The 21,482-nt window shown below is 50.4% G+C and overlaps 1 protein-coding gene across 2 annotated transcripts in view; it reads right to left on the bottom strand.

Moving 5' to 3' along the window:
• Nucleotides 1-21,482, bottom strand: part of PIWIL1 (piwi like RNA-mediated gene silencing 1) — a 1,168,338-nt gene that overhangs the window by 331,719 nt on the left and 815,137 nt on the right. For both annotated transcript variants that reach the window (XM_085633654.1, XM_085633653.1), the window contains exon 14: nt 2,455-2,527. In XM_085633654.1, coding sequence (XP_085489780.1) covers nt 2,455-2,527 — 73 coding nt within the window. The remainder of the gene's footprint in view (nt 1-2,454; nt 2,528-21,482) is intronic.

The raw sequence follows: 21,482 nt of genomic DNA, 5'->3' as shown, positions 1-21,482 counted from the left end.
AGGAATGTGTATGCAGGCCTTCCAGGGGCTTTTTCTCAGCCAATCCAAAGCAGATTTAATACAAAGGTTAAACCATATGGCGATGGACCCTTTTGGTACTGCCTTTCTATTCTTGGCTCAACAGTACCCAATGAAGACTTGATTGTCTACAGAATTGTCACAGGTGCAATCAATATAGAAGCTCAGAGCTTTCTAAGTGATTAGGTCTTTCTTCTTCCTTGGATGGATGAGACGAGGCAAAGAAAACTGGTACACTGCCAGATGTGTGAGGGCACAACAACTTATAGAAGCAAAATCGCATGACAAGCATGTGGACACAGGCTTCCTGTAAATCTAAAGCCACCATCCAGTTGTCTGGATACAAGGCAGACAGAGCTTGGCCAAAAGGTGCATCTTGGACTTCAGGGGACAGAAGCAGCAGAACAGGATGAAGATCCCCACTCTTCTTTGACAATAGAAAGTAGCAGGACTAGAAATAAGTCCAAACCTCTGATGTCAGTATCCTATATGATCTCCTTCTCCAAGAAAATGTTAAGTTCCTGTCAGAGAATATAAAAGCCCTTCAGATTCCGTTGTGGTAGGAGACCTGTCCAGAGAAGGTGTGTGTGTGTGTGTGTGTGTGTGTGTGGGGGGGGGGGGGGGGGGGGATTGCAGGGGGATTGTTGAAGAAGTGCAAGGCATAACCGCACTGGACAATTTTATACACACTATCTGATGTGATGCTTTGCCATGCTTTCGGATTCATTGAATTGGTGGAAGCCTGAACCACGATCCTCTCCGCTGCAGAGTGTCACAAGATGAAAGGTGGGTCTCCTAGAGTTGGTCTATGCCATCAGGCTATTTGTCTCTTGACAGGGGTGCAAGATCCTGGCTTCGCCAAAGTGCCCAAAAGTGTCTCTATAAGGGCCTTACTGAATTGAATGAGTGTTTCCTAAGAGGTCTGGCTGGCAAGTAGAACCTCAGTCACTACAGTTCTTTTAACCTTCACTACAAAAAGCTGGAGTTCAAGAACTTCTGTTGCTCAAATTAGCATGGCAAACGAGTTAGATTCCTTCGCAGTGTGGCCAGATGGAGAATTGAGACCATTGTTAGGAGAATTTAAGACCACAAGGTTGTCTGAAGTTTTAAGAAAACGATTTCGGCGTAAACTTGTGCTGCGTTAATGGCATGTGGCTCCTGGTCAGAATGGGATAGTAGAAGAGGTCAGGTCGATGGAAGTTTCCATCAAAGTCATGGAAAATTCTCTTCAGAATCCGAACTAACTACATGTTCTCCCTCCAGCACTAGGATATTGCTGCTGGCACTGACTTACAAGGAATCACTAGGATCAAGAGGCAAAAATCAGAATTGGAGCACAGATCCGCTGCAGCAGTAACCGACCGGAGGCAGTCTAAGATTAACTGGACCCAAAGACAGACCTAAGGCCTTCAAGAGGAACTAAAAAAATCACGACATAGCTTCTCCAAAGGCTTGGATATGCTATGGAATTACCTAGTAACTCTGGCTGGATCAGGACTAGTGTGGAAGTTAGATCTATGAAGGATGACTGAAATCTGGAGGTATTACAACATCCATGCAATATCTCCTGACACAATGGTGTCAAAAAGGGAAGACACGTTTGGACTTCTTGTGTTTTTTTCTTTGACTTACCGGAGGATTTTGAGATGGATGATGTCTCTCTGGAATGGCCTCAGGACCAACATGACCACGCTCTCCACTTCAACGGGGATCAGATCATCCAAGCGTTCCCTACTGTACTCTGCGTTTGGCCTTGTGGTCCCAGATGGCCCAAAGGTTCATGCGAGTGCATTTGTCAAATGACTTATTTATAAGAGAAGCCAAGACACCAGAAAGTGACCTTGTACTGGTCTACAACCGACATCTGTGGCAATCTTTACAGGGTCTGAACCCTGTTGTTTTAGGGTAAGAAATCCCTTGCACATTGGAAAATTAAGAATTTTTTTTTTTTGTCAAGTGATAGAAGTTGTGGGAGCAAGCCCCGGTTACTAGTTGAAATGCACAGAAAGAAACTGAAGAACATACGGAGGTGGCAGGGGTATTGCGGCCTCGTCACATCTTGGGTAAGATGGACTAGACGTAGAGCCACAGGACGTCACATACCAGCGCATGAAGTAACTGCTGGGAAAAAATCTCAGTAATCAGCCTACCACCTGGGGTATTTACCAGGAAGGAATCTGCGGATAGAGGTATCCATCAGAAACAAGTCTAAGCATCCAATCACTTCAAACGGCCAAATTTCTTAGGAATTAATTCCAGATTAAGCTTAAGCATGGTGAGAAGCACGGTGAGAAGGGGGCAAAGGCTAAGGTACAGGTACGTTTCTCATGTCCCTTGGATAAAAAGGAAAGAAGAACAAGTTATGAAACTAAGATTTGTTTTTAATGCAAATGGTTTCAACATATATAAGAAAACTAAATATATATCTTTACCTACCATTTGGGTGTCAGATGTAACATTTTGCTTCAGAGCCCTTAAGTAAGATTCTGTTCTATCTTCCACTTCAACCCTAATGCAAAGCAAATTATATGAACACAGAATAGGCTCTGGTTAAATAAGAGTAATACAGATACCAATGAGTAAAATTAGCGGTCACTCAAAGCAGTACTTGCACAGCAGACATCTTAGATAAACATCAACAAATGACAGTTTCTAGTAGCATACTTTAAAATAATTGATGGAACTCTTAATTAGAATCAGTATTCACACATTTCGGATTAGGACACAGAATAGCCAGGCAAAAGAAGCCAAAAGTTACCACTTTCCAAATCATGTGCACATACAATAGTAAAATGTTTTGAAGAACTGCTGACAGTGGACTTCTCTTCAACTTGGAGGGGCAAACTGACGTTCGGTAATGAATATGCTACTTACCAGTATGCATCTGTTCTTGGCATGTAGGGCTGCTGACATTCATATCTGTGCATAGATCGCCGCCTAGTGTTGGGTCCGGATGTTTGCACGTTGTTGTCCTGGAAGAGTCTTCGAAGTATCCTGGGATAGGTGACTCCTCCCCTGGACTACAGTGCGCATGGGCATCCTCTCCATCCTCAGATTGTTTTTCGCCATTGTGGCAGTGATGGAGTAGATACAGAAAGTGATGACCATGCTTACAGTAATTCTGAGAGCTGCAGCTGCTACAGGCACCGGGGAGGACGATATGAATGTCAGCAGCCCTACATGCCAAGAACAGATGCATACTGGTAAGTAGCATATTCAGTTCGAGGCATATGGGCTGCTGAATTCATATCTGTGCATAGAATACATAGCAGTGCCCTCTATTAGCGGCGGCTACCAGTGCCAGCTGCAGCGGTCTGAAAAAGAGTTTTGAGAACAGCCTGTCCTACAGCTGCCTGCTGTTTTGATTGCACATCTACACAATAGTGTTTGGTAAATGTGTGTGTAGTGGACCAGGTGGCTGCTCTACATATATCATGCAGGGGAATGTTTCCAAGAAAAGCCATGGAGGCCCCTAACTTACGTGTTGAGTGGGCTCGTGGGGGAATCGTTAATGTGCGTTTAGCCTTTTGATAGCACATTTGAATACATTTAACGATCCATCTGGCTATACCTGCTTTGGAGATAGCGTTACCTTTGTGGTGTGGGGCAAAGGCAACGGAAAGTTGTTTTGTCTTCCTAAAGACTTTAGTCCTGTCGATATAGTACATGAGGGCCCTCTTTACATCTAGTGTATGGAGTGCTCTTTCTGCGACAGTTTGTGGGTTTTGGAAGAAAACGGGCAGTTCAATAGTTTGATTCATGTGGAACTGCGATATTACCTTGGGCATGAATTTGGGGTTGGTACGTAGTACGACCCTGTTGGCGTGAACCTGTATAAATGGCTCTTGAACGGTTAGTGCCTGGAGTTCACTAACTCTTCTTAAAGAAGTGATCGCTACTAGGAAAGCTACTTTCCATGTAAGGAATTGAAGCTCGCATGAGTGTAGAGGTTCAAAGGGTGGACCCATCAGGCGTGTGAGGACCAAGTTGAGGTTCCACATTGGAGCCGGTGGGTGGCTTGGAGGAATGACTCGTTTGAGTCCTTCCAAGAATGCTTTGATGGCAGGCACTCTGAATAGAGAGGTGCTGCCTGGTCTGCAGATAGGCTGATATGGCGGTCAAATGGACACGTATAGAGGTGTACGCCAGATTGCATCGGTATAGGTGTAAGAGGTAACAAATTATGTTTTGTATGGATGCGTCTAGCGGGTTAATGTCATTATTATTGCAATAAATGACGAACCTCTTCCATTTGGCTGCATAGCAAGCTCTGGTAGTGGGTCTCCTGGCCTCCTTAATGATGTCCATACAGTCAGGTGGCAGGTTTAGGTAGCCAAACTCTAGGACTTCAGGAGCCAGATTGCCAGGTTCAGCTGTTGCGGATCTGGGTGCTGAATCTCTCCATGGTTCTGCGTCAAATGCGCGGGTTTGATCCGCAGCCTTTGATGCGGCACCACGGAAAGTTCGAGAAAGGTGGTGTACCACGGCTGGCGTGCCCATGTTGGAGCAACCAGGACGAGTGTCAGTGAGTGTTGTCTGAGTTTGCGTGCCACCAGCGGTATCAGTGGTGCTGGGGGAAAAGCGTACGCAAATCTGCCTGACCAGTTCATCTATATCGCATTGCCCTGCGACTGCGGATGTGGGAACCTGGCGGCAAAGCTTTGGCATTTTGCGTTTTCGCTTGTGGCGAATAGGTCTATGTCTGGGTGACCCCACTGCTGGAAGTACGGTTGGAGTACTGATGGGTGTAACTCCCACTCGTGCATCTGGTTGGCTGTGTCTGCTGAGCAGATCCGCCATCTGGTTGTCCTTGCCGGGGAGGTGTTCTGCCATGAGGAACATGTTCCTCTGAATGGCCCACTTCCACATGCTCTGAGCCAGATGAGACAACTGTGGAGAGTGTGTTCCTCCCTGCTTCTGTATGTAGTACATTGCGGTCATGTTGTCCGTCCGGATCAACACGACCTTGTTGCACAGATGTACTTTGAATGCTTTCATAGCTAGGAAGATTGCCATCAGTTCTAGAAGGTTGATGTGCATCTTCTTCTGTTGTGTTGTCCATAGTCCTTGCACTGTGTAGTGGAGTACATGAGCTCCCCATCCCTGGAGAGACGCGTCCGCTGTCAGTACTATTTGTGGAACAGGCTCTTGGAACGGTCGGCCCTTGCAAAGGTTTTGTGGATTTCACCAATGCAGAGAGTTGTATGCCCGACCGCTCATCAACACTAGGTCTTTCAGCTGTCGGTGAGCCCGATTCCACTGACGTGCTAGGCACTCCTGAAGCGGGCGCATATGTAGTCTCGCGTGCGGGACTATGAAAATGCAGGAGGCCATCATGCCTATCAACTGCATGAACACTCGCGCGGGAAGGGAGTGTTGGGGTTTGAACTTGGAAATCAGCATTTGCATGCTGTTGATCCTCACTAAATTTGGCTGAGCTGTGGCCGCCAGAGTGTCTATAGTCGCACCGAGGTACTGTTGTACGTGTGCGGGCTGGAGATGGGATTTTGGGTAATTTAGTGAGAATCCCAGACTGTGAAGGAGGTGAATGGTGCGGGACATGTGGCTGGCACATTGCTGGGCTGACTTTGCTTGAACGAGCCAGTCGTCCAGGTAGGGGTAGATGTGTATGTGCTGCCTCCGTAGATGTGCCGCCACAGTAGCTAGGCACTTTGTGAAAACCCTGGATGTTGTTGTCACGCCGAAGGGAAGGACTTTGAATTGGTAGTGCTGTCCCTGAACAGTGAACCTGAGGTATTTTTTGTGTGAGGGTGAATGGGTATGTGGAAATACGCATCTTTGAGGTCCAGTGTGGCCAGGAAGTCTCCCTGCTGGAGAAGCGGGAGGACTTGCTGTAAAGTGAGCATGTGAAAATGCTCGGAAAGAATGTACCGGTTCAGGGGTCTCAGGTCTAATATAGGTCTGAGCGAGCCGTCCTTTTTTGGTATTAAAAAGTACAGGGAGTACACCCCCGTACCTTGCTCGTGGACGGGTACGACCTCTATTGCGCCTTTTAGAAGCATACTTTGCACCTCCTGCTGTAAGAGCGTTAAGTGCCCTGAGGACATAGGACGGTTTTTTGGAGGTATTGTGGGTGGGGTTGAGGTTAATTCTAGGCAGTAACCGTGTTTGACAATATCTTTGACCCACCTGTCCGTGGTGATGGAGTTCCACGTGGACAGGAACCTTTGTAGCCTTCCCCCGACAGGTGTTATGTGGTCGGGAGGAAGGGAGAGGGCGTCACTGCTTGTTCTTGGGGGAGGACCTGGTGTTGCCGTAGCCGCGTCCTCTGCCCTTTGTGCTGGAGCCACGATATCCACCCCGGGTGTTTTTATCGTAGGTGGTTTGTGTGTTGCCCTTGTTGTATGTTTGCTGTGACCCCTGTCCTCTACCTGCTCCTCTATTTCCGGGGCGACAAAAGGAGCCGCTCCGAAAGGACTGAGTTTGGAGAGCCCCCATGGACTTTGCAGTGTCCGTGTCCTTTTTTATTTTCTCTAGGGTGGTGTCAACCTCCGGCCCGAATAAATAGTCGGGGTTGACAGGCTGGTTGAGTATGTTATTTTGCACCTCAGGCTTGAATCCGGAGATTCGCAACCAGGCATGTCGTCGCAACATGACGCTAGTGTTTATGGCCCTGGCAGCTGTGTCTGCGGCATCCAGCGCACACTTGATGGATGCGTTTGTGAGGAGCTGTCCCTCCCTGATGAGGATCTCTGCACCTTCTTTGAATTGGTCAGGGAGATGTTGGAGTAGTTGTTCTAGTGTATCGTAGTGTGCTCGATCGTAGCGAGCGAGGAGCGCCTGAGTATTGGCAATGCGCCATATGTTAGCTGCCTGTGCGGCAACCCGTTTGCCGGAGGTCTCTAGCACCTTGGACTCTTTGTCCGGGGGAGGAGCATCACCTGTTGTTTGCGAGTGTGCCCTCTTGCGAGCATTCGCAACTACAATGGAATCCAGAGGTAACTGGCCTCTAATGTAGGTAGGGTCCCCAGGCGCCGATCTGTATTTTTTGTCGATCCTGGGGATTATCACTCTTGCCCTGGTGGGCTCCTTGAAGATGTCCTTTGCTGGTTTGAGGACACCCTTCAACATGGGTAGAGTTTTTATGTTCCTTTCTGAGGATGCAAAAGTATCCATGATTAAGTCGTCCTCCACGGTGTCAGAGTGGAGTTGCACCCCATGATTGGCCGCAGCACGTTCAATTAGGGCATTGAACGCGGCAGTGTCCTCTGTGGGAGATGTTTTTGCTCCATAGAGTTGCGGGTCCTGTGCATCCATAGGTGCACCAGAGTCTACAGGGTCATCCCAAGCTTGATCAGGGTCCTGTTGTCCTTCAGGGTCTATCTCTCCGGGGTAGGGGACGTGGTCACCCATGTAGTCCTCCAAGACATCTGTGTCGGAGTGTGTTGGAGAGAAGGACTGTGGATCCTGGTAGGGGGAATGGAGAGGTTCGTAAAGAACTGGTTCCAAAGCCACTGGCAGCTTTCTCTTAAGTGGGATCCGGAAGGAGTCCAAAGCCGGCTCAGAAGTTATTTTCCTCTTGTGGAGCATCATCTTGCCGGTGTCAGCGTCGATGAGATGTGATGGAGACGTCTCCGCAGGAGAGCGCTCGGCAGGCGCGATTGTGGTGTGTGTGACCCGTGTCCTGATCTGGAACAGTTTCGGGGCCGTGGACGGCAGCAGGCCAAAAGTAATGTTGGCCGGTGCCGAAGAGGCTGTCGGTGCTTTTATGGGCTGCTCGGAGCCCGACGTGTCCTGGAGGCCTGTTTTGTGTTTGGTGCGTTGCGCAGCAACGGGCCGCACCTGGAGCGCCATCGAGTCCTTGGCGCCGACCGGTTCCGTAGAGGCGGGCGTGGACTTCTTCGGCGCCGATGAGGCATCGAGTCGAGGGGCGGTAATGGCAGTCGACGTCTTCGATGAGTGTGCCTTTGGTGGTGCTGTCGAAGCGGTGAGACGCAGCAGGCAGTTTGACCTTTGGGGTCGGAGCCGATGGCGTCGGTGCCGGAAGCCGAGTAGGTTTGTTGGCACCGAAGGTCTTTTTCCTTATATCGACGCCGACGTCGGCTGCTGCAAGCTCGGCACCGAAGTCTCTTTTGGTGCGCTCGGTGCCGACGGCTTTTGCTGGCGTCGAAGGTGTGGTGGGCCTCGATCCGACCAGCGTCACTTTCGGTTTCGGTTGAACCAATACAGCTTTCGGTTTCGAAGGGAAACCAGCCGTTTTGGGCATTAATGGCTGCCGCTGAATGTCCGAGGCCGGGCCAGAGGGCGGGGCCGAAGAACTGCGGGATAGGTCTTGGGTAAGGCCCGAAGGCGATCCCTCGACCGGAGCCATAGATTGGCCAACTGGGATATCCTCAGTTACGGGTAGGCCTTGCTCGTCACCGGAGCTACTCTCTTCAGCCCATAAGGCCTCATTGTATTCTCCTACCTCGGTGTCGTCTTCATCTCTGCGAAAGAGTGTCTCGTCGACGTCTTCCGATCCGGAGTCGTGTTCGGAAGCGGGGCTGGAGGGTAGGTTCTCCACGTCTTCGATATCTTCGTTTTCGGCGCTGAAGATGTCGGCCGGGGCCGGTGCCGCTTGCTGCGCCTCGAGCCTCGCCGCTCGTCGATTCCGGAGAGTCTTCTTGGATCGGAATCGGGCACAGGCCATACATGTAGATTCGTCGTGATCCGGTGAAAGGCATTTGTTGCACACCGGATGGACGTCGATGTGGGGATATTTCGCATTACATACAGGACACCGCTTGAATGGTGTCCTCGACTCCATCGTCGATGCAACGGGTCGATGGTCGTGTAAGAGGCGAAAAAGTTGGTTCTGGAAGTTAGTAAACTAACAAGATACTATCGATACCGATCGGGAACAGTACCGACGCGAACTAAAGGCCTTTTGGCCTAGAAAAAGTTTTTCCTAACTTGAGTCAAGATAAGCACATCCGAACCCAATGGCGGAAAAAACCAATCTGAGGATGGAGAGGATGCCCATGCGCACTGTAGTCCAGGGGAGGAGTCACCTATCCCAGGATACTTCGAAGACTCTTCCAGGACAACAACGTGCAAACATCCGGACCCAACACTAGGCGGCGATCTATGCACAGATATGAATTCAGCAGCCCACATGCCTCGAACTGTCCAATACTGCTTCTCTGAAGATGAATGTGTGTTGAGGAGATCAGACTTCTGGATGTCGATTTTTAAGTCCAAGTCATGGATGAAGGAAACACGGTACAGAAAATGTTACATGACAAAAGCAGAAGATTCAGCCTTCACCAGCCAGTATTCCAAATATCACAAAATATGTACTCCTGACCTGGGCAGTGAAGCCACCTCTTGGCCCCAACAGCATGTTTAAACTTGTAGTGCACTCAGAGCAAAAAGCCCAACTGTGTACTAATGATGCGAAGACCCCACAGCAAACTGCAGGTTACAATTGTAAGATGTTAAGTTTAGCAAATAAAAGTGGAAATCCTGAAGATCCAAGAGCCCTTAAAAAAACTCATGATTTCTCTACGGAGGTGGGTGCGGCCTTCGCTCACGCGGTGTCTACGGCTTTGGGCATTCTGCGTATGGGCGACACGGTGGCTCACTTTCCGGCGGACCATCTATTGGAGGTCCTCCACCAGGGCTCTGGTGGGAGGGAAATCTTACTTCCCTTTGAAGGTTCGCTCCTTTCTTTCTTGACGGGGGCTTGGAGGAGTCCTGCCTCAGGGGACCCAGTGCCTCAGCAGCTTCTGCACCGGCACCTCCCGGCGCCGCGTGACCCGGCGTGTCTTTCCCTTCACCCCTCAGCTGCCAGTCCCCTTTTGTGGACTGCTTTTCCTTCCATGCCGCCACTGTTGACTCCGCCGCCACAAGATGACCCAGAGGGAGATAGTTCTCTTGTGTACAGCCCGGCCTTTCTTGGCGCCTACGTAGCCAACAAAGAGATGCTCATCCACCCGGAACTGCTGTGTAAGATTCAGGAAAAATGAGAGCGCACGTTTTGGGTCCAGACGGTGGAGCCTCTCTTGCTCACTGGAAGGGTGTGGAGGCGGAAAGGAAGTGGGCAAGATGATAGTTTGCCCGATGTGTAAGGCAGTAATGACCTTTGGCAAGAAGGAAGGAAAATTGTAGAGCACAACCTTGTCCAGATTATTAGACAAAAAAGGAGGTTTACAGGAAAGAGCCTGGAGCTCACTCACTCACTCACGAGCCTAGCGTAGGGTATGGCAACCGGGAAAGCAGTCTTTAATGTCAGTAAACGTAGAGGATAGTTGTGAAGCGGCTCAAAAGGAGCGCACATCAAATAAGTAAGAACCAGATTTAAGTTCCACTGGGGCATCACAAACGGAATAGGAGGGAAAAGGTGAGTAGTGCCTTCGAGAAATCTATTTACAACAGGGGACGTGAAAAGCGGGCTGATCAGGGAGCCTGAGACAGGCTGAATTTGCAGAAAGGTAGCCCTTAATAGTGCCCAGAGCAGAGCCCTGCCAGGGTAAAGAAAGAAGGGACAAAAGGACTTATGAAAGAGGGGCAGAAAGGGGATCCACAGCCTTTGCTGTGCACCATGCCACTAATTTGTTCCACCTGCAGGCGCATACAGATTTAGTGGATGGACACCTGGCTGCCAGAATGACATCAGAGACTTCAGGAGGCAAGTCAAATGGAATGAACTGTCGCTGCTCAATCTCCATGCAAGGAGGTGGAGACTGGACAGTTTCGGGTGGAGGACTGTTCCCTGCTGCTGCGACAGAAGATCCCTCTGAAGAAGCAGTTGGATCGGGGGATCCACGCTCATATTGAGTAGCACGGGACACCAAACTCTTTGAGCCCAGTCCGGAGCTACAAGAATGACTTGTGCCAGGTTGCACCTGATCTTCTTCAGCACTCTGGGTACAAGTGGTATAGGCGGAAAGGCGTACACTAGACCTCAACTCCTCTCGCGACGAAAAGCGTCACAGAGTGAGAGTCGCCTTGGAAATTCCAACGTGCAGAACTGCTGACATTTCGCGTTCTCTTCGGTGGCGAATAGATCTAACCAAGGCTCTGCCAACTGTTGAAAGAGACCGTGCGCCACCTCAGAGTGCAGACGCCATTCGTGATCCATCATGCATCTGTGGCTAAGTTTGTCCGCCCTGGCATTCGAAGAGCCTGTCAAGTGTTGAACCACCAGGGAAATGCCCTGGTGTTCCAGCCACGTCCAGAGGCACAGAGCCTCCTGACAAAGGGTCCATGACCCCACCCTGCTTGTTGGAATACCAAATGGCGGTGGTGTGGTCTGTGAACACCTGCAGTACTCTCCCCTTGACACAGGGTAGGAATGCCTATGGTGCAAGTAGGATCGCCCGGAGCTCCAGAAGGTTGATATGGAGCCTGGACTCCGCCGGAGACCAGAGGCCTCTGATCTCCGCCTCTCCCATGTGGTGGCCCATCCCAGGAGGGACGCATCCATCACCACTGTGTGCTCCGGTTGGGTAAGTGAGAGGGAATTGCTGCTGACCCAATGCTGATTCGTGAGTTACCACTGCAATTGTCTTGCAGTGCCCTCCGAGATCTGGACGTACTCGAACAGGTCCCCCTGATGCTGCTACCGCTGGAACTTCCCACTGCAGAGCCCGCATATGCCATCTGGCATGATTGGTCGGCAGGATGCATGAGGCCATGAGGCCCAGCAGCTACAAGGTCATCCTGACCGCAACCCAGGACAAGGGCTGAAAGATCGGAATCCTAGCCCGAATGTCCCCGACACGCTGCTCGGGAATATAGACTCGAAACTGTGCCGTGCCCAGAACCACTCCGATGAAGGAACTTCTGAGAGGTGATCAGGTGTGACTTGGGCACGTTGACGGAGAACCCCAGCAAATGCAGGAGGCTGGCCTTAGTCTAGAAGTGGGAGTCTACTGCCTGGGGCGAGCCCGCCTTCAACAACCAGTCGCCGAGATTGGGGGAAGACAAACCCTCGATCTGCGCAGATGACCTGCAACCACCGCCATCACTTTCGTGAACACCCGAGGGGCGGTGGTAAGGCCAAACGGGAGCATGGTAAACTGATAGTGCTCGTGGCCAACCGGTAACACCGGTGGGCCGGCAGGACGGTTATATGAAAGTAAGCATCCTGCAAGTCTAACGCTACCATCCAGTCTTGAGGGGCTAGGGCAGACAAGACCTGAGCAAGTGTGAGCATCTTGAACTTCTCCTTCCAGAGGAAGCGAATGACGTTCCGAAGGTCTAAGATAGGACGCAGGCCCCTGTACTTCTTTGGAACTAGGAAGTAGTGGGAGTAACAACCACAACCTACTTCTGGCATCGGAACGCGCTCGATGGTCCTCTTGGCCAAGAGGGCCGCAACTACCAGCTGGAGAAGTGCCATGTGATCCCCCGACATGCGGTGGTACACAGATGGCATGACTGGAGGGGTAGTTTTGAAGGGGAGGGCGTCGTCCCTTCGAACTATCTGTAAAACCCACCTGTCCGAAGTGATGGTGCGCCAGTGGGGGAGGTGATGCCGAATCCTGCCGCCCACTTGCGTTTGATGGGCCAGAAACACCGGACTAGGAAGGTTTGGAGGCAGTGGTGGCAAGGGAGGTGGTGGATTGACCCGCCCGCTGGCCCCGTGACCCACCTCGGCGGGTCCCACATCCGCGGAGAGACTGATGCTGCGAAGGCCTGTGGCTTTGAAACAAACTTGTTTGGGCATCCCTTCCTTGGCCACGAAGGAGCGAAAAGCAGAAGTCTAAGGAGTGCGCGTGGCTGCAAGGCCCAAGGACTTGGCCGTAGCCCGCAAGTCCTTAAAACATTCCAATGCACTATCTGCCTTGTCGCCAAAAAGGCGAGTGCCATCTAAAGGCATGGCCATCAGAGTGTTCTGGACATCCCCATAAATGCCAGGTCGTCCTCAGCCAGGCGCGACGGCGTAGCGCCATTGTCGTGGAAATCGCTCTGCCCAGCGAGTCGGCAGTGTCAAGGCCGCAACGAATCGCGAACTTGCATCTCTACCTTCAGCAATAGCCTGAGAGAGCACTGTCCGGGCCTCCTCCGGACACTGAGGCAGCACTTGCGCTGCGCCACCGTATCCCACACAACGTGGGAATAACGGCCCAAGAGGCATGCGGTATTCACAGACCGCAACCTTGAACTCGCAGAAGAGAAAATCTTCTTCCCAAACTGCTCCAGTTTCCTGGATTCCTTGTCCGGAGGTGAGGAAGGGAATACGCTCTGGGACGCAGAGGCTTGGAAAGGAATATGCTACTTACCAGTATGCATCTGTTCTTGGCATGTAGAGCTGCAGAGCCACACACTAAGGATAAGATCGCCATCTGGTGTTGGGCTCGGATGATTGCAGGTTGTTGTTGTCTTCGGAAGAAGTCTTTGGTCACGAGATTGGTGACTCCTCCCCTGGACATTGGTGCGCATGGGCATCCACTCCATCCTCAGATTGTTTTTCGCCATGATGGGAAATGATGGTGTGTAAGAAGTAAAGAGAAAGGATGTCCATGTGTAGTGTCTAATTAAGACAATGCTGGAACAGATACAGGTCCCGGGGAGGCGGGTGGGCGTGTGTGACTCTGCAGCTCTACATGCCAAGAACAGATGCATACTGGTAAGTAGCATATTCCGTTGAGGCATATGAGCTGCAGATCACACACTAAGGATAGACTATATAGCAGTGTCTCCCCTAGCGGTGGTCACCTGTATCACTTGCAGCAGTTTGGAATAGAGTTTTTAGGACAGCTTGGCCTACTGAAGCTTGTTGTTTGGATTGCACATCAACACAGTAATGCTTAGTGAAGGTGTGTGTAGTAGACCATGTGGCTGCTTTGCAAATGTCTTCTAAGGGGATGTTCCCTAAGAATGCCATAGAGGCCCCTATTTTACGCGTGGAGTGCGCCCTAGGGGGAACGGTAAGAGTAAGTTTAGCTTTTTGGTAACATATTTGGATACATTTGACTATCCATCTGGCGATACCTGATTTGGAAATAGGGTTGCCTCTGTGTGGTGGAGCGAAAGCAACAAACAGTTGCTTGGTTTTCCGAAAAGGTTTGGTTCTGTCGATGTAATACAGCAAGGCTCTTTTAACATCTAAGGTATGAAGTGCCCTCTCGGCTACTGAGTCTGGATTAGGGAAGAAGACTGGCAGTTCCACTGACTGGTTTAGATGGAAATGGGAAATGACTTTAGGGAGGAATTTTGGATTCGTCCTAAGAACCACTTTGTTCCGATGTAGTTGTAGGAAGGGTTCTTCCAGAGTTAAGGCTTGTATTTCACTTACTCTTCGCAGGGATGTGATTGCGATGAGGAAAGCCACTTTCCATGTTAGGAACTGCAGTTCGCATTTGTGCATTGGTTCAAATGGTGGACCCATGAGCCGTGTTAGAACAATATTAAGGTTCCACACCGGGGAAGGTGGTAACCTTGGAGGTATAATTCTTTTAAGACCCTCCATAAATGCTTTAATGGCTGGTACCTTAAAGAGGGACAGGTGTTGTCTATTTTGCAAATAGGCTGCTAATGCCGCTAGATGTAGACGTATAGAGGAATACGCTAAATTGCATCTTTACAAGTGCAATAAATAGCAAATGATGTTTTGGATGGAAGCATCCAGTGGTTGTATGTCATTGTTAGCGCAGTAAATGGCAAATCGTTTCCATTTTGCAGCATAGCATGCCCTAGTAGTAGGTCACCTGGCTTGTTTAATGATATTCATACAGTCTGGAGGAAGGTTGAGTTACCCGAACTCAAAGACTTCAGGAGCCAGATTGCCAAGTTCAGTGTTTGAGGATCTGGGTGTCTGATTTCTCCATGGTTAAGAGATCCGGGGAGTGATGCAGTTTTGGAAGTAGGAAACACGCTAAAATCCATCAAGAGCGGATCTCCCAGGGACCCCGCCCCACTTTGGATCCCTAAGGAGGTAGCTCCCACGATTATCACCCCCCTGACTCATCTGCTGAACGCCTCACTCCAACAGGGAGTTGTACCCCCGAGCTGGAAGACGGCCGTCATGAAAGCTCTATTAAAGAAACCTTCTCTCGACTCCGAAAATCTAGCTAATTACAGGCCTATCTCCCTACTCCCAGGAGTCAGCAAGATTGCGTAAAAATTGGTCAATAGGAAACTCTCCCAGTTCCTGGAGGTCCACAACAAGCTAAATAGCTCCCAGACGGGTTTTCGTCCAGGTCAGGGCACTGACATCGCCCTCCTGGCAGCGGTAGAGGAGGCCAGAGCACTATTAGATGGAGGAGGATCAGTGGCAGTGATCCTCCTCGACCTTAGTGCGGCATTCGACACCGTCAACCACCAACTTCTCATTAAAAGACTCAAGAGAGCTGGTGTGGAAGGCTCGGCCCTATCCTGGCTCTCATCCTTTCTAGCTCAACGGACCTATCAGGTATGGGAGAAGAGCGCCTGCTCCTCCGAAATTCCCCTCCAATGTGGCGTGCCTCAGGGCTCCTCCCTGAGCCCCACATTATTTAATATCTATATGTCCACATTGGAGGAGGTCATCACCCCATTCGGAGTGAGCGTCGTCAGCTATGCCGACGACACGCAACTAGTGGTGTCTCTATCTCACCCCAGACAACAATCAGCAGATTTATTTAACTGCCTTACGCAGGTCCACTGCTGGATGAACAACTCAGCCCTAAAACTAAACGGGACGAAAACTGAAGTTCTGCTTCTCGGCCCAAAAGGACTCTCACTCTCCCCGAACATCTGGCCAGCTTGTCTGGCCCCCCCCTGATCCAAAAGAAGATGTAAAAAGTCTTGGGGTGTGGCTCGACACTGACCTTTCATTCACTGCGCAGGCAAAGAAAGTAGCCGGGACCTGCTTCGGGCTCCTAAAATCATTGAGGAAAGTCCTGCCACTCCTGCCTTTCAACTCCCAAAAATTGCTAATTCAAGGCCTAATACTTTCGAGGCTTGATTATAGCAATGTGATCTACCTAGGCGCTCCTGAAGCAACTCTTAACAAGCTTCAGAGAATCCAGAACACTGCGGCCCGGATTATCACAAACACCCCTGCCAGAAACTCGGCTAAACCTGCCCTAAAACTCCTCCACTGGCTTCCCATAAGGGAGCGGGTCAAATTCAAGGCCCTGTGCCTAGCCCACAAACTACTACAAAATCAAGGCACCCCTGTTCTCAGGAGTTTCATTACACCCTATAAATCCGCAAAATCCCTCCGTTCGGACTCAGAAAACTTCATCATTACCCCAAGATTTAAGAAAGCACGCAGAGGAGGAAGACGTTTTTCAGTCCACACTGCACGCCTCTGGAACTCGCTCCCCCGCGACTCGAACCACAATACCTTCGCTTCAGGAAGCGGCTCAAGACTCACCTTTTCCCCCAGTGATTCATGCTTACACATAACCCTGATTTTCTGTCCTCCCCCTCCCCCCTCTTTTCTTTTTCATTGCCCTCGGCCCGCTGAACTGAAGAGATAGGGTTTCTCTTGTCAGCGCTGGGATACCTCAGGGTGACTACGCGCTCAACAAAAATTAATAATAATAATAATAATAATAACTAGTGATTGTTCCAAAAGTGTGGTGAACTAGGGTTGACGTGCCCAAGTGGGAGCCACTAGGATGAGTGTCAGCGACTGTTTCAGTTTGCGTACCACAAATGGAATGAGAGGGAGAGGCGGAAAAGCGTAGGCAAATCTGCCTGACCAGTTCATCCATATTGCATTGCCCTTTGATCGCGGGTGTGGGTACCTGGCGGCGAAGGTTGGGCATTTTGCGTTTTCTGGTGTGGCGAACAGGTCTATGTCTGGTTGTCCCCACTTTTTGAAGAATGGGAGTAAGACTTTGGGGTGTAGTTCCCATTTGTGTATCTGCTGTGTGTGGCGACTTAAGAGGTCTGCCACCTGGTTCTAAACCCCTGGGAGGTGTTCTGCTAGCAGGTAGATGTTCCGGGGAATCGCCCATCTCCAAATTTGTTGCGCGAGTTGGGACAGTTGTAGGGAATGTGTCCCTCCTTGTTTCTGTATGTAATACATTGTGGTCATGTTGTCCGTGCGGATGAGGACAGTTTTGTTCTGGAGATTCACTTGGAAGGATTTCAGTGCTAGGAACACCGCTAGAAGTTCTAGGTGATTGATGTGGAACTGTTTTTGTTGAGTGGTCCACCGTCCCCAAGTGGTGTGTTGAAGGAGGTGGGCTCCCCATCCTGTGAGAGATGTGTTGGTGGTCAGCACAACTTGTGGAAGGGGCTCCAAGAACGGCCGCCCTTTGGACAGGTTGATGGTGTTTCACCACTTCAGTGAGCGAAGTGAGCGGCTGTCCACCAACACCAGATCGGTAAGTTGTCCGTGGGCCTGATTCCACTGTCGTGCTAGACATTCCTGTAAGGGACGCATTTGAAGGAGTGCGTAGGGTACTATGGAGATACAGGACGCCATCATGCCTAAGAGTTGCATGAACACTCTTGCGGGGAGAGAGTGTTGTGTTTGAAATGTTTCGATCAGACTTTGTATGTTGGCTATCCTGGCTATGCTGGGATAAGCTACGGCTTTGGCTGTGTCTATGGTGGCTCCCAGGTATTGTTGTACTTGGGAGGGTTGTAGTTGAGATTTGGGATAGTTGATGGTAAATCCCAAGTTGTGCAGGGTTTGAATAGTGCGGTGGGTGTGGTGAACGCATTTGTCTAGAGTATTGGCTTTTATGAGCCAGTCATCCATGTAGGGGAAGACGTGGATTTGTTGTCTCCTGAGATATGCTGCCACAACTGCCAAGCACTTTGTGAACACCCTTGGTGCAGTTGTTACTCCGAATGGGAGAACTGTAAACTGATAGTGTTGACCATCTACCACGAATCGTAGATACTTCCTGTGAGCGGGATGCATAGGGATGTGAAAATATGCTTCCTTGAGGTCTAATGTGGCAAGGAAGTCTCCTTGTTGAAGTAATGGAAGGACCTGTTGGAGAGTGATCATGTGAAAATGATCTGATTGTACGTACTGGTTCAGTAGTCTGAGGTCCAGTATGGGTTTCAATGTTTTGTCCTTTTTGGGAATGAGGAAGTATAGAGAATATACTCCTGTGCCCTGATGTTGTAGTGGAACAGGTTCTATTGCGTTTTTCTGAAGCAAAGACTGTATTTCCTGTTTGAGGAGCGTGAGGTGGTGTGACGTCATGGGACGGTGTCTGGGTGGTATGTTTGGGAGCGGGTTTATGAGTTCGAGGCAGTAGCCATATTGGATAATTTGTCTTACCCACCTGTCTGTAGTGATGGTATTCCAGACAGGTAGGAACTGTTGAAGTCTGTCCCCGAATGGAGTGGAATGGTCTGGGGGGACTGGTGGCAAGTCACTGTTTGGTGGCTGTAGAGGAACGGGTGTTGTTGTACCCCCGTTCCCGGCCTTTATTATTTCCCCCCCCCCCTCGATACCCTCCTCTAAAATATCCTTTGTTAGGGGATGTTTGACCTGATGTTTTGAAGGTGGAAGAGTTGTCTGTTCCCACATTTTTGGAAGCTCCTCTATAAAAGGAGCGACAAAAGGAGCCTCTGGGTTGAGTAGACTGCAATGCTCCCATAGATTTTGCAGTTTCATTATCTTTCTTCATTTTTTCTAGGGCAGTGTCTACTGCCGGGCCGAATAGTTGCTCCTGATTAAAGGGTTGATGTAGGAGAGTAGGGTCTGCTATCCTATGGTCACCCCAAATTTTTGCTTTTTGCTTCACTGGTTTTTGACATATTGAGGCTGTGGGCCAACCAATCAGACCCCCAGCCTGCTGTTCTCTCTACTAAATTGACACTGTGCACCCTAGGTGCATAACTAATTGGAATTGGATCACCCTGTGAGCCCCTGTACCAGTGTACACTAGGTACCCAGGGCATTGGTGTATCTAAGGCCTACCAGGGGCTGAAGCATGTATTATGCCACCCCTGGCCTAACAAATTTGACACAACTGGCTGATCACTCAGCTGGGGTAAGTTGGTGTAACGACCACTTACTTAGGTGTAGTATACCTATACCTAACCTTAAAAGGGACACATGTTAAACCTATCAGTCACTCCTATGGCAGTCCTTAACAATCCTGAAGGCAGAGTGCTTGGTTGCATGTGAGATGGTGCTCTGGCATGAGCTGAGCCTGTCTGCAGTGGTCGGAACAACTTCCTTCTACTGTTTCCAGATATCGTCATACCATATACTCAAGTGCATTATGAACCTCGCAGTTAAATGCTATCTTTGGTTTGGCTTTATCAAAACATGTCGAGTAAGGTGTCATACGAATTGGAATACTAACCCCTCGCCAATTCTGGCGACGGGGTTAGCATTCCACCCTTCTAGAGGGACACGACATGTACAGCACCTGAAACCCGGGTAAAATCAGACATAGCCTCAGCTCCACAAAATGGATGCTGCCACCACAGACACAAGTCTGCCCTCCTGCTGCTGGGAGACCTTCCAGCTTGAGAGGTGTGGACAAAGGGTTTCCTGCCAGGGGAGGTGCGTGCACCACCCCAGACAGGATTTTGTGTATTGGTCAGGTAGGGCTTGAAAGAAACCAGACATGCCTGAGGCTCACAAGGAGCCACGGTGCATATGCCAGTCCAAACCGGTCCTGGGGCACACCAGTCCCGGTCCTGGGGCACACCAGTCCCGGGCCTGGGGCGAGCTGGACAAAGGATTGGGGGTGTAACCACCCCCCTTCATGGTCCCACCCTTAGGGAGGGACCTAGCAGGTAGTCCGGTCCCTAGAATCCGCTTAAAGGTAGGAGCTGTGTCCTAAGACTTCAGACATCCTGGAATCAACTTAACCACAAGAAGAAGACGGGAACTTCGACGCTCTGCTGCACAGAGGACTGAAGGAAATCTCCCCTGTGGTCAGGGAGTGACCACCTTGCTAACGCAAGCACCATCCAGCGAATCAACGTCTGCTTTGCCGCCGCCTCCCGCCGGAGCCCGAGCCCAGAGACTGACAAGACCTGGACCTCCAGACCTCTCACCGCCCGATCCACAGTCCCTGAAAAGAAGGAACCCGTGGAGGCACCGAGACACGTGGAGCCAGCCATCTTGAAAAGACCAAGACAAGCTGCAAGCGCGACAACCGAGGCTCCCTCCAAGTTGTGCTTTGGGTCCTGAGAAGCCCAACACCCGAGCAGCATCTGCACCAAAGGTGAGCCCTCCAGCAACTCCACGATCTGCGTGGGGCCCCTCTGCATTTTGCCACTCGACGCGCCTAACCGGTTGCTGGCCCGTTGGCTAGTGGCCATCTTGGCGACGAACGTCAAGAACTACACCGCTGGTCTGGTTGCTCCAGACTGGCCCTTGCTACCCTCCAAAGGAGAAGTCCCTCTGACCTTGCTGGTCAGAACCATCAACTTATTTCGTTTTCCACAACACTTGCTTTTGCCAAGGCTTGTTTGCTTCGATCAAGTCGCCGACACCGCCGATAGCGAGAGCCTGCGTGGGACAGCTCGTGAACCGACTCCTGGACGTCGTCGACCTTCAGGGACCACGTGGCTGCAGAGACAAGCTACACCTTTCCTCCTGTTTGCACCCGACATCGCCTGGTACCTTCCTGGTGCCACGCTGGTCACTGGCTAGTGACTGTGAACACTGTCCCCTCTGCTTACAGGTCTTCTACAACTCCGATCCACCCTTGGATCCACCGCATCTCTTCCGGACCGACCGCCTGCAGCATCTTTGTCTTCAGGCTCCATTGAACATATAGAAGAAACCCGACGCACTTCGAGACCTATGCACCCGCTTCCTGTGGGTGAGGTAAAGCTGGCACTCCGGTGCCCAAGTGTAGAGTATCATCTCTAGTGTCTGTGTTTCCAGTCTTGAGTTCATAGTCCATCCGGAAGATCCTTTTTGCAGTAACTTTGTAACTTTTACGCACCCATTGAAAACCTATGGGAGCCCGCGTGTGACTGTTTGCTCTGCACACGCAACCCGTGGACCTCCTGGTCACTAACTAAAGTTAGCTCCTTGTAGGCCCAGCGATTCTAGAGGCCCTAGGCGCTTTCCCTTTTCTGTTCGTGGTACTTATACCACTATTTTAGTATATGGTTCGAGTGGCCACCAGGGCCTATCCATATAAAGTGCAACTTCTGTGTATTCCAACGTGTTCTTGTTTAACGATTTGTGCTCCTGTGCTCATAAAGAGTCTAGGGGATACTTTGAGAAATAAATTGAATATGCTACTTACCAGTATGCATCTGTTCTTGGCATGTAGGGCTGCTGACATTCATATCTGTGCATAGATCGCCGCCTAGTGTTGGGTCCGGATGTTTGCACGTTGTTGTCCTGGAAGAGTCTTCGAAGTATCCTTGGATAGGTGACTCCTCCCCTGGACTACAGTGCGCATGGGCATCCCCTCCATCCTCAGATTGTTTTTCGCCATTGTGGCAGTGATGGAGTGGATACAGTAAGTGATGACCATGCTTTACAGTAATTGAGAGCTGCAGCTGCGACAGGCGCCGGGGAGGAGGGAGGGCGATATGAATGTCAGCAGCCCTACATGCCAAGAACAGATGCATAC

The sequence above is a fragment of the Triturus cristatus genome, chromosome 11 (assembly GCF_964204655.1).
Source record: "Triturus cristatus chromosome 11, aTriCri1.1, whole genome shotgun sequence".
In the NCBI taxonomy this organism is placed as follows: domain Eukaryota; kingdom Metazoa; phylum Chordata; class Amphibia; order Caudata; family Salamandridae; genus Triturus; species Triturus cristatus.
Note: the sequence above shows the minus strand (reverse complement) of the source record. Positions and strands in the feature narration are given on the sequence as shown.